The following is an 11,550-nucleotide window of genomic DNA, read 5'->3' on the forward strand; positions in this document are numbered from 1 at the left end:
CCAGCCTCAGGTAGGTATTTTCAATGAAAAACAAAACAAAACAAAACAAACAAACAAAACAGCAACAAAAAACATCCAGCCAGGCACAGTGGCTCATGCCTGTAATCCCAGCACTTTGGGAGGTCAAGGTGGGCAGATCACCTGAGGTCAGGAGTTCGAGACTAGCCTGGCCAACATAGTGTAACCCCGTCTCTACTAAAAATACAAAAATTAGCTGGGTGTGGTGGCAGGCACCTGTAATCCCAGCTACTCGGGAGGCTGAGGCAGGAGAATCACTTGAACCTGGGAGGCAGAGGTTGCAGTGAGCCAAGATTGTGCCACTGCACTCTAGAATGGGCAACAAGAGCGAGACTCTGTCTCAAAAAAAAACAAAAAACACAGAAACAAAAAAAAATCCTGTGAGTTACTGTTGCTTGTCTGATTTTATGCTAGGTTCTGTGGAATATAAATGAGAATAACCTAAAAAAAGTAAAGTATTCAGGCTAAAGGCTTCAGATAGGCTTTTTTCAAACTGACTAGATGGTAAAAGCTAGGAATGACCATGGTCCCTCCTAACCCACACTCCTTATAGATCAGGAGACATGCAGAGAGATATCATGACTAAAGGTCATAATTTGTAGGTAGCCAAAGTGAGGCCTAAAACCCAGATCCCCAAATCCTATCATTCATTTCAATCTTTGGCTATACTCAACTAAGGACTACTCTGTCCAGTGCCCCAATCACTCAGGGCTTCCTCCAGACACACTAGAACAACTCACAAGGTTTGTAGTTCTCATGACGAGAGGAGCTGTCCAGAGGCTTGCCATGCACGAGGGGGTCTCCTCCTCATTCTAAAGAAACAGAAAAACTGATTTTAAAAAGAGCCTGTAGAGACTAACATTTGTTTAAGTGCTTTAGGTGTGTTTCTCCCTGAACAATACCAGATAGGCCTGGATAGGAAGTATCCTTAATGTACCATCCTATACCGTTCTGATTTCATGTTTCTTGCATATAGATTGTTAGTTAGCTCCTTCAGGGTAAGAAGGATCATGTGTCTTCTTTTGATGCCCCCATCCCCCAATCCAAAGGATTTAATAAGGCTGGTAGCCCTATTATTAAATGAATTATCACCAAATGAACAAAAGTATCAGCTAAGCAAGCCCCGGGGAACTGCTGTTGCTGTTCTTTTTCACATCACATGCCTTCTCCAGAGGTAATTAATTAGTAGAACAAATAGGAACACACACACACACACACGGTACCTTCAGATTCTCTCCATCGAGAAGGTCCACGAAGCCATCATCCTCATCAGACAAAGTGGCTGTCACAGGTGACTGGGGTGTAAAAAGAGGAATGAAATTCCCTGGTTCACTGCTATCTCTTTCATTTGAGGAAAGCTGTAAGACAAAATTCATGGATTAATAATGAGAGCTCTGATCCACTTTCATTTCCTTGAATGGGTCACTAGTTTTTATGATGAAAACATACTATGTTATACTTGTTATACAAAGCAAAATTTTAGCCATTACTGATTATATGAAAATGTATCCCAAGATTATAAATGATTTGATGACCACACACAGCCCTGAGTAGTCAGTAGCCTTTACAGAGAACTCTTGCCAGAAGCAATTCACCTTATAATGGGTACTAGAGATAGCCTCTTGTGAAGAACAAGGTTTCTTTTATTAGAAGGTTGCATCAGTGAACACCGATCAGCATTGAGGACTGTGACAGTATGAGAATCTGCTGAAATGAGTTAGGGCAAGCAGATGCAAATCTCTATAAAGACCATAAAATGGCCTAGAGAATGCACTTATATATAACTCCAGTTCTGACAGGGGGGAATAAAGGGTAACTTCCTTCTATAAAATCTATCCTCGTTCTTTAGACTTGGGATTTAAATGCTCAGTTTTTAAACGAGGAATTACTGTGTGCCAGATACTACGATATAATCTTTATACATATAATCCAATAGAAGCCTCACAATACACTAAAGGTAGCTAATCCTTTCCTTTTTCTTTAGCAAATCAGGAAACTGGTTCTTAAGAGGTTACCAAGATTATACACCTCATCTGTTTGACTCCAAAATCCAAACTCTTCTCACCACACTATCTCCCTAGGAGAAAACCATTCCTGGAATTAAAATGGCAGTACCTCATTAGCCAACCTACAGTCATACTTTTTTTGGGAAACCTCTAAACATGGAATATAGAAAATTTAGAAAAACTGCTCATAAATCCACACCTGAAGATAAATCCTACCAATACAAACACTGCTAATACTGAATTATTTATTTTCTAGGCACTTTCAAATCCAGAAAAAAAAGTTTAGAGTTATTTTTTTCACAGTAGCAGGGTAGTCCCAGTGTTATGACCTACAAGTAATCCTTAAAGTCCAAATCTCTTTGGGGTATGAATCTGTTGTTAGTTAAGTGGCCCTCTGATTTTCTGAGTGGATCATGCACCAAGGAATCCTCTCTGCAGCTGGCCTATTCTGGTTCTGGCATTAGCTTTGCTTCACAATATAAAACAAGTTCTGAGCAGTCTCTAGTCCTCCCCAAGTGCACACTCTGGGAAATGGCAAATTTTTTTTAGCCAGCTGAGCCTAGGGGTAGATAACTTTATTATGGGGCAGTACCTTTATCACAAAAGCTCACACTATATCACACCAACATTTGTGAGGTATGTTCTGGGATTCCTAGGTGCAGATGTGATACAGGCTCTAGTCGCTAAGCACACACCAAATATATTGTTTCTGACACCCAACTCTTAAAGCATTACTGTGTACTTGGGAATTTAGAGATTGCTTATTGAGACAGGGATTCATTGTCCAGGCTGGAGTACAGTGGTCTGATCATAGCTCACTGCAGCCTCGAATTCTTGGGCTCAAGCAATCCTCCCACTTCAGCCTCCCGAGTAATTGGGACTATAGGAACAAGCCACCACACTCAGCTTATTTTTTAACTTTGTACAGATAGGGTCTCACTATGTTACCCAGGCTGGTCTTGAACTCCTGACCTCAGGTGATCCTCCCACCTCAGCCTCCCAAAGTGCTGGGATTACAGCCATGAGCCACCACACCCAGCCAGAGATCATTAAATCCTGGTTTCCTACTTATGTATATCCTTTGGTAAATCATCCAAACCTCTCTAGTGGTACTTTCCTAATCTGTTCAAGTGGATTAACTCCACTTCACAAGACAAGAACATATAAAAGTGCTTTGTGCAAATGATAGAGTAACAATACTGGCTGAACCTCAGAACACAAAGCAGATTGGAAAGGTATATTTTCAGATTTAAGATCCTAGGTAAACCTGGAAGCCAAATGTGGTCATCTTGCTCAAGTTGGGCCTCTCCAATCTATAGATGCTATCAGTTAATCCAATTCAGACCAACAGCAGGAAACTTTGGAAGTAATGACAGTCCCTGTCTGGCAAATACATAGCCCTGAAACGAGTGACCCCAAAACTGCCCAGCAGCCTGAGCATTCACTGTAATCCATAATAGTTCTTTAAAAAAATTAAAAATAAAAAAAATAGAGATGTGGTCTCACTATGCTGCCCAGGACTCAAGCGATCCTCCTGTCTCAGTTTTCCAAAGTGCTGAGATTATAGGCATGAGCCATAGCACCTGGCCCATAACTGTTCTTAACAAACCACCTTTGGAAGAAGTCAAGTGCTCTCTCTCCAGTTCCTTGAGAAGCACTTAGAATGCATAGTAAAAGACCAAGTTTTAAGTAAGAGATCTAGTGTTACGGCTCTTTTAAAATTTGTCTCGCAGGCTTTCTGGTTTTTGCCAGAAAGCCCTTAAAAAAAAAAAAAAAAAAAGAAAAGAAAAAAATAGGAAGAGATCTAATCCCACCATACATACATTTAGGATGACCCAGGATTTCCCAGATTAACAAGGTCGATTATTCCTTGCACAACTCCAATATTTCAAACACCATCTCCCACTCTTAACTACTGCCTGTCTGTTCTCCAGACACAGCAAAACCACCAAGAATGCTTGACAGTCTAATTTCAAAAGACAAAGTCAAGGTAAAAACAGCTAGTGCTACTGTAGTGCCTTCAATTCTGGATGAAAGAAGGTGTTTTAATCCTTTCTTCCTGTCAGGAATTCCCCTATGAAAGCCAGAGCACATACCATCCGAGCTGGGGCAGAGTTCTGCCTCTGTGTGAAGAGATCTTTACCCTCCTGGAGTCCATGAGAGTGCAGGCAGCCACGAGATACAGGTCTTACTGGCTTCTTAAACTCAAAGGCTTCCTGCAAGACATAGTTGAGACATCTACTGCCCATGAAAACCAACTCGGGCCTCAGCTTGGGTGAAAGAGGCAAGAAAGTGGGCACTGATCACCTTTCTGCCTCCAAATTAAAGTTTCACCTAATTCCAACAATAGATCTGTGTAACTAAGAATTTCCAAGGCTCTGTCAACAGCTAACTTCTAAAGTAACATCTTTTTCTTGTCATACTGTATTTCCTAACACAAGTATCTGCCAAATATACAAAACACGATGAATAAGCTAAATCACAAACTTTCTGAAATCTAAAGCAAAAATAAATAAAATCTAATATAATTGCCTGTGAATAGTTGTCAAAATTTTCCATCTAGGTCCATCTGTTTCAGGGCTTCATATTTTCCACCTCTTCCTACCAATTGGAGATAATTTTTTCTACTTAAAATTATTCTATTCTATACTAAAAGCAATGAAAAAAAAAAGCCCTACTGGTTTACTCAACGTGGACGATTCTTACAAGCATAATGTTTTTTAAAGCCAGATATGATAGAATACATATTGTATGATTCCACTTTATGGAATGAAAACACTCACAGGTCCCTTGCCCTAAAATATTCACTTAAGAACTCATAATTAAGTATTAAAAGCAGTAATGGCTAGCACTGGCGTGGGTGGCTGAGTTCCCCATTGCCCTTGGTCTCGGGGTCGCGGTCGGCACTGAGGCTGCAGCTATCATGGTGAACTTACTTCAGATTGTGCGGGACCACTGGGTTCATGTTCTTGTCCCTATGGGATTTGTCACTGGATGTTATTTAGACAGAAAGAGTGATGAACGGCTAACTACCTTCCGGAACAAGAGCATGTTATTTAAAAGGGAATTGCGACCCAATAAAGAAGTTACCTGGAAGTAAAGACTGGCTGAATTATAGAATGTTCACATTTTAAAGTTCTGAGAGAAATAAAACCGTGAAGAATCAAAAAAAAAAAAAAGCAGTAATGGCTAATATTACAGTGATTTCTATGCCAACACAGTACTAAGTACTTTCTGTGCATTAACTTTTTAACCATCAAATACAACCTGATTGTCCCGATTTTACAGGTGAGAAAACTAGACCTTGCAGGTTAAGGAATGTGCCCAAAATATTGAAGTAAAACAGGACAACTCCAGAGTGAGAGCTCTTTAACCACCATCTATGCTGTTTTCCCTTTAAAACAAAGCTCCAGGCAAGCAACCCCGAGAGAAGCTATTTCGGGGGAAAACCAGGCATCAGTACAGCTTTGCCCTGGTAAAAAGCACTAGAGGCTGATACACTGTTCCAAGCACTCAAGGCTGGAATTCATTTCCATATTCTTTCTCATGACACTTCCCAGGTTGATAAAGAAATCATCAGGAGAGTTCATGGAGGCAGTGGGTTTCACACTAAACCTGAAGATTGTAAGGACAAGGATTATGAACTGTGGCATTTCAGCAGGAATGGAAAAGGGGAGAAAGTAAATATATAGAAATACAGTAGAGAGAAGGCTGAAAAAATTACAACTGTTTTGGATGCCTACTCTGTGCAATGTCTAAAAGAACAAAAAAGGCAGGCTCATTCAGGGTAGATAACCAGAAATTCACCTTCCAAGCCACCATTTCAGTTACTCTGAGATTCCCTAGAACTTGTTGACCCTGTTCTTACAAATACTGCCAAAGAGCCTTTTCCTAAGCTTACAATTCATTTCAGGGTCAGAGCAAAGAGGCAAGGACAGCCTGGGCAGAGCCTTCCAGACAAACACTATTTGTACATGTAATTACTCTTGTGAGCTACCATCTGAGCAACTCCTGCCTGTCAGGCACCATTTTCAATACTTCATACATAATCTTACTTATTGCCACAACATCCCTAAAAGGTATTACTACTCCTATTTTACAAAAGAACAAAGATTAAAAAGAGAAGAATTTGCCAACATCACACAGCTAGTAAGCAGGATCCAAACCCAGAATTCTCTGACTCCAAAGACTGCACATAATGGCCAAGTTTAGTCTCCCAGAAAGCAGCCCAGCCACTTCTAAGCCACTGACAGCCTGTGGGTTTCACCTCTGCCTCAGGTTAGTACATTGAAGTCACACTCACATTTTCCTTGTTCTCATCTGGGTCGATGAGCTGAAAGATGTCATGGTCAAGAGAATCAGAATGGCTCCTCTTCAGAGCTGGACTACATCCCAACAGCTTCTGCTATCAAAGTAAAAAAGGAAAATAATTAAGGCACACAAATAAAATTTCAGTGGAAAATTCAGTTCTCAAAAGAAAAAAAGGGGGGTTGAATAGGGGGTAGACTAGCTCCTCACACACTGCAGTAGGTAACCAGTAAATGTGGCCAGGAATCCACCTTGCCAGGACACAGCATAGAAGTTTCCATTCCATGGGTTTACAGCTAACCTCACAAGGTCTACAGTGCCCCCCTCAACAGGGATTACAGTGCCAAATCAATCCCCAAATAACATTTGCATCAAAAGAACCCTTCCTGGTTTAATAAAGCTCTGTTAGAGATGGAGGACAAATTCCTCCAGGCCGAACATCTTGAGTACTTATGAGACTAAGGAAAGGCTGGGAATAGTGGCTCTTGCCTGTAATCCTAGCACTTTGGGAGGCCGAGGCAGGAGTTTGAAACCAGCCTGGGCAACAGAGTGAGATCAGCCGGGTGTGATGGTGTGCACCTATATATAGTCCCAGCTCCTCTGGAAGTTGAGGTGGGAGGATCACTTGAGCCAGGGAGGCAGAGGTTGCAGTGAGCCAAGATTTTGCCACTGCACTCCAGCCTGGGTGACAGAGCAAGACCTTGTCTCAAAAGAGACTAAAGAAAAGCAGTTTTTACTCTCTAAATTAAGTCTCCTATCAAGGTCATGCTGGTAGCTAAGGAACAGATAACAGGTATTAGCTCAAAATAAACAAGGAACTAACTTACAGGTAGGGAATGTAATCTTCTCATGGGATTTTCAAGGCTGTAATGAGATCAGAAGGTAAATAATGAGAATAAAACAAGTAAAGAGGTATTCATATTAGCAGAGAGATAGTGTTTAGCCTGTAGCTTGGGGGTACAGTCACAGACTCCCATTTTAGGCAAGAGATGGGAGAATAAATTTCTGAAGTTGTCCTGTTCTCAGGAGCACCCCCAACACTAGACTTCTAGGTGAAAAAAAACAAACCCATGTCTTTTCTTAAAATACACACATTCGGCTGGGCGCGGTGGCTCACACATGTAATCCCAGCACTATGGGCACTATGGGAGGCCGAGGAGGGTGTATCACGAGGTCAGGAGTCTCGAACTCCTGGCCTGGCCAACACGATGAAACCTCGTGTCTACTAAAAATACAAAAATTAACCGGGTGTGGTGGTGCACTCCTGTAGTCCCAGCTACTCGGGAGGCTGAGGCAGGAGAATCGGTTGAACCTGGGAGGTGGAGGTTGCAGTGAGCCACTGCACTCTAGCCTGGGCGGCAGAGTGAGACTCTGCCTCAGAAACAAACAAACAAAAAAAACCCACGTGTTCTTGTAAGGCTATGATGTCAGAGCACAGAGTAAGGGTTTGGGTAAGACCCGAAGAGAACACCAAAATTATAGCTAAAATAAAGGAGAAAAAGTTCTGAAAATTGCTGACACAAACTATTCATTCTTGAGATTCCAGAGTGTTTCTAGGCACAGGTAAATCCAGGGCTCCAGTCCAGTGTATGAAGAACTTCATTTAAATAAGGTATTTAAGTTTAGACACGTTTTTTCTACGTATAAACATTTGAAAGCAGTGAATACGTACTTTTCTTTACTGTCCAATGGCCCAGGAGAATCTAGACAGAAACCTATGGGGAAAAAAAAACCTCTCAAGAAATAATACAAAAAACACCATTTTGTCATTAAAATTAAAACACTAAACAAAGTACCTGGGTCTTTATTTAAGTCAGGCAACAAATATTCATGGCTTGTACTTTTGCCAGAATTGATGTTACGTCTATTAGATTGTCAAAAATGTCATGTTTGTACAAGTCTTAATATTTTCATAGTGTATTTACTGTTTTTTCTCCTATTTGCAAATAACATCAAGGGAAATAGGATTTGAGAAGAGGGTGAATAAAACTGATTCATATCATGATTGTTTGGTTATTCAGATAGAGGTGACCCAGATAACTTTCTGTGAGTTCCAACCATAGAAACAATAGGTACCAGATTTTCTTGGCATAGTTTTTAAACGTTTTACCTTGTCAAATCATATGAGGCTTGAAAAATACAACTACTGACCAGGCACAGTGGCTCACACCTGTGATTCCAATACTTTGGGAGGCTGAGGCAGGCGGATGGCTTGAGGCCACAAGTTCAAAACAAGCCTGGGGCAACATAGCGAGACTTGACTCTACCAAAATTAAAAAAAAAATTAGTTGGGTGTGGTGGCACATGTCTGTAGTCCCAGCTACTTGGGGAGGCTGGAGTGGGAGGTTCGCTTGAGCTCGGAAAGTTGAAGCTACAGTGAACCCTGATTGTGCCACTGTACACCAGCCTGAGATCTGGAAAACAGAGCAAGACCCTGTCTCAAAAAAAAAAAAAAAAAAAAAAAAGGCCAGGTGCAGTGGCTCACCCCTGTAATCTCAGCACTTTGGGAGGTCGAAGTGCGTGGATCACCTGAGATCAGAAGTTTGAGACCCACACCTGTAATTCCAGCTACTAGGGAAGCTGAGGCAGAAGAATTCTCTAGATCTGGGAGGCAGAGGTTGCCTGGGTGACAGAGTTGAGACCTTGTCTCAAAATGAAAAAGAAAAATACAACTACTGGTCATGACATGCAAGGCAAGCACTTGCTGCCTTTAACAAAATGACACCAAGGTGTCCATCTCACAAAAGGCAGCAGGGTGAAGGAGACATTGTTCAGCATTACTTATATGCCAGCTCAGATGACGCAGACCCACCCACCCATAGCTCATGTGTCTATGCAGCCTTATGGAAAGTGAGGTGTTACAGCCCTTGCTCACCACACTGCTACAAGTGATAATCCTATCCCCAGTTCTATATTAAATTACATTCTACATACAGAAGCCTACATTACATTTTAAGACTTGCTCTTGCAGTCCCTTTAACCTAAAGGATCTTTGCACCAATGGTCTTATCTGTACAAATACAGATAAACTCTGCAGTAATATGAATTCATGAAGAATGAAATGCACTGGCAATTTCCTCCATAGCAGCATCACTGAAATGATTTCATGACACTGTACTTCCAATCATTTGACCCTGTATTTTAACCAGTAAGATTGCCTGAATGCCACTTACAGTGGTATGGTGAATTATACTTTACTACCCATCCTTCAAGGGCAAGCACACACCACCTCCTTATAGACATTTGAAACCTATTTCCTTTCTTCATAAACAGCCACAAGGGCTCCTTTATATTGTTCTCAATAATGTTTATCACCGGGCGCGGTGGCTCACGCTGTAATCCCAGCACTTTGGGAGGCCAAGGAAGGCTGATCACCTGAGGTTGTGAGTTCGAGACCAGGCTGACCAACATGAAGAAACCCTGTCTCTACTAAAAAATACAAAATTAGCCGGGTGTGGTGGTGCTGCCTGTAATCCCAGCTACTCGGGAGGCTGAGGCAGGAGAATCACTTGAACCCGGGAGGTGGAGGTTACAGTGAGCTGAGATCATGCCATTGCACTCCAGCCTGGGCGACAAGAGCGAAACTCCGTCTCAAAAAAAAAAAAAAAAAAAAAAAAGTTTATCACCCAATGCCATGACTTCCTCAAGTTCTCACCAAAACTAACCTCCTGGGTGAAAAGGCATGTTTCAGGAAATTCAGAGTATTGCTCCCCACACAGCAGACTTAAATACCTGAATCTGTTGACTCGGACGAGCCCATTCTCTGCAGATTACTGTTGTTCTTCACCTCCAGTGGTTGCTCATAATCACTGAAACCAACAGAAATAAACCATGAATGATTTATAGGATATAATTAAAAGGTCACATGCAGGAGATAGGCCATGAGATTAAGAAGCAGCCAGGCTGCCAGAAACCATTTCTAGGCCACACCACAAGTGGCAAAGATCCCACTTTGCCACTCTGAACACCCAATTAGCACTTGGGCAAAGGAGAAAAAAGGAGTGGGTGGGCATGGCCTTGGACCACATTGCAGGTTATGATGGCTATGGCAAATGTTGGGGTATTTCCTAAAATAAAAGCATGTGTTCTAAGTACTGAGACAGAGTCGGGATGAAAGTTGAACAGGACACTTTCTGCTTTTCAGAAGTTGGGAAACGCACAAGACATGTGCTTAGCAAACGGGATGCCAGAGATTGAAGGGAAAGTAGCTCTTCCGCGGGAAACACCGTGGGATGCATTTTTTGCTATCAGGAAAAGCCCAGGAAGCTTTCTGAAAGTTGGGTAAAAAGACCTGGCCTTAGGAAAGCAGCAGAGTGGACATCAGGAATGTGCACAGGGCGAGGGACTGAGATGATTTTACATAAACGCCAGGAAAGAAAATGCCATGGTCCTTTGTTGAGAAGGAACAAAGATCACAGCAAACTAAGATCCTGAGGATGGTTTAGCAAAGGGTGAAAGTGAGTGCCTAGAAGAGCCTGATTTTCCCCGCGGGGGTAGATTCCAAAGAGCTTCCAGGGATAGAGATAGAAGGAGAGTACGGAGCAATCCGAAAGGGGTGAAGGTGGGCCTGGCTCGGGCTTAGGCCCGAGGATCTCCACCTCTTCCCCTGGGAGGTCCGGACGGCCTCTCCCGCCCAACATTCCGCCCGGGCGGGGGTGCACATGGCAGGCCCTAGCCCGGCTGTCCCCGAGCGGCGAACCCGGACGGACGGGTCTCGCCCTTCTCCCGGTCCGTTTCCTGGCCTGATCTCCCCGAGGCCGACACCGAGGCCAGGGGCCTGGAGCACCGCCCGCCGGTCTCTCCTTACCTGCCCAGCCCCTGCAGCTGGTCCATAGTGACGGTCAGGTTGGTGACAGGCGACAGTCCCCCGGCGGCTGAAGTGCCAAATAGCGCCTTCACGACGGGCTGCGACGCGGGAGGGGGGCTGCAGGCGAAGAGCAGGCGGCGGCGGTGCGGGGGCTCCGGGCCCAGTTCCATGGCGGCGCCCGGCCTCGCAGAGCTCCCGCTCCCTCTTCCTCTGCCTCCGCCGCGACCGCCCCGCCCCGCCGACACCGGCCTCGGCCGCGCGCCACCGGCGCCCGCGGGTCAAACACAAACACGACTCCGCGGTTCAGGGACGCGGCTGCCGCGGGCAAGCGGCGCGGCCGGGCGGGTGTGCGGACCCTCCAGGCGCCAGCCACCAGCCACAGGCACGGGTGCTTCCCTCTCACACCGCGAG

At 43.8% G+C, this 11,550-nt stretch overlaps 2 protein-coding genes and 1 non-coding gene across 6 annotated transcripts in view; 2 read left to right on the forward strand and 1 right to left on the reverse strand.

Moving 5' to 3' along the window:
* The window catches only part of CDC25A (cell division cycle 25A), a 30,720-nt gene extending 19,402 nt beyond the window's left edge, over positions 1 to 11,318 (reverse strand). The window contains exons 1-8 of one of the 4 annotated variants that reach the window (XM_024928425.4): positions 11,140 to 11,318; positions 10,065 to 10,141; positions 8,005 to 8,047; positions 7,160 to 7,196; positions 6,328 to 6,426; positions 4,121 to 4,240; positions 1,242 to 1,376; positions 759 to 830 (exon numbers count right to left, since the gene is read on the reverse strand). In XM_024928425.4, the coding sequence (XP_024784193.3) occupies positions 759 to 830; positions 1,242 to 1,376; positions 4,121 to 4,240; positions 6,328 to 6,426; positions 7,160 to 7,196; positions 8,005 to 8,047; positions 10,065 to 10,141; positions 11,140 to 11,309 (753 nt within the window). In that variant the 5' untranslated portion in view covers positions 11,310 to 11,318. Of the gene's footprint in view, positions 1 to 758; positions 831 to 1,241; positions 1,377 to 4,120; positions 4,241 to 6,327; positions 6,430 to 7,159; positions 7,197 to 8,004; positions 8,048 to 10,064; positions 10,142 to 11,139 lie in introns of all 4 variants that reach the window. The other 3 variants (XM_034956362.2, XM_024928426.4, XM_003818428.6) reach the window with 3 other exon arrangements.
* On the forward strand, positions 3,724 to 3,785 carry LOC112439422 (U7 small nuclear RNA). The gene has a single exon (XR_003027705.3). It is a non-coding gene; the product is annotated as a U7 small nuclear RNA (small nuclear RNA).
* Positions 4,865 to 5,399, forward strand: LOC134729960 (NADH dehydrogenase [ubiquinone] 1 beta subcomplex subunit 1-like). The gene has a single exon (XM_063602773.1). The coding sequence runs from the start codon at positions 4,948 to 4,950 to the stop codon at positions 5,122 to 5,124; it is 177 nt and encodes a 58-aa protein (XP_063458843.1). The 5' UTR covers positions 4,865 to 4,947; the 3' UTR covers positions 5,125 to 5,399.
* Positions 11,319 to 11,550: the final 232 nt, after the last annotated feature.

This window comes from Pan paniscus, chromosome 2, assembly GCF_029289425.2.
Source record: "Pan paniscus chromosome 2, NHGRI_mPanPan1-v2.0_pri, whole genome shotgun sequence".
Taxonomy (NCBI): Eukaryota; Metazoa; Chordata; class Mammalia; order Primates; family Hominidae; genus Pan; species Pan paniscus.

Bases quoted from the DNA above. Each gene is read 5' to 3' on its own strand.
- LOC134729960 (XM_063602773.1), top strand. From the start codon at position 4,948: ATGGTGAACTTACTTCAGATTGTGCGGGACCACTGGGTTCATGTTCTT.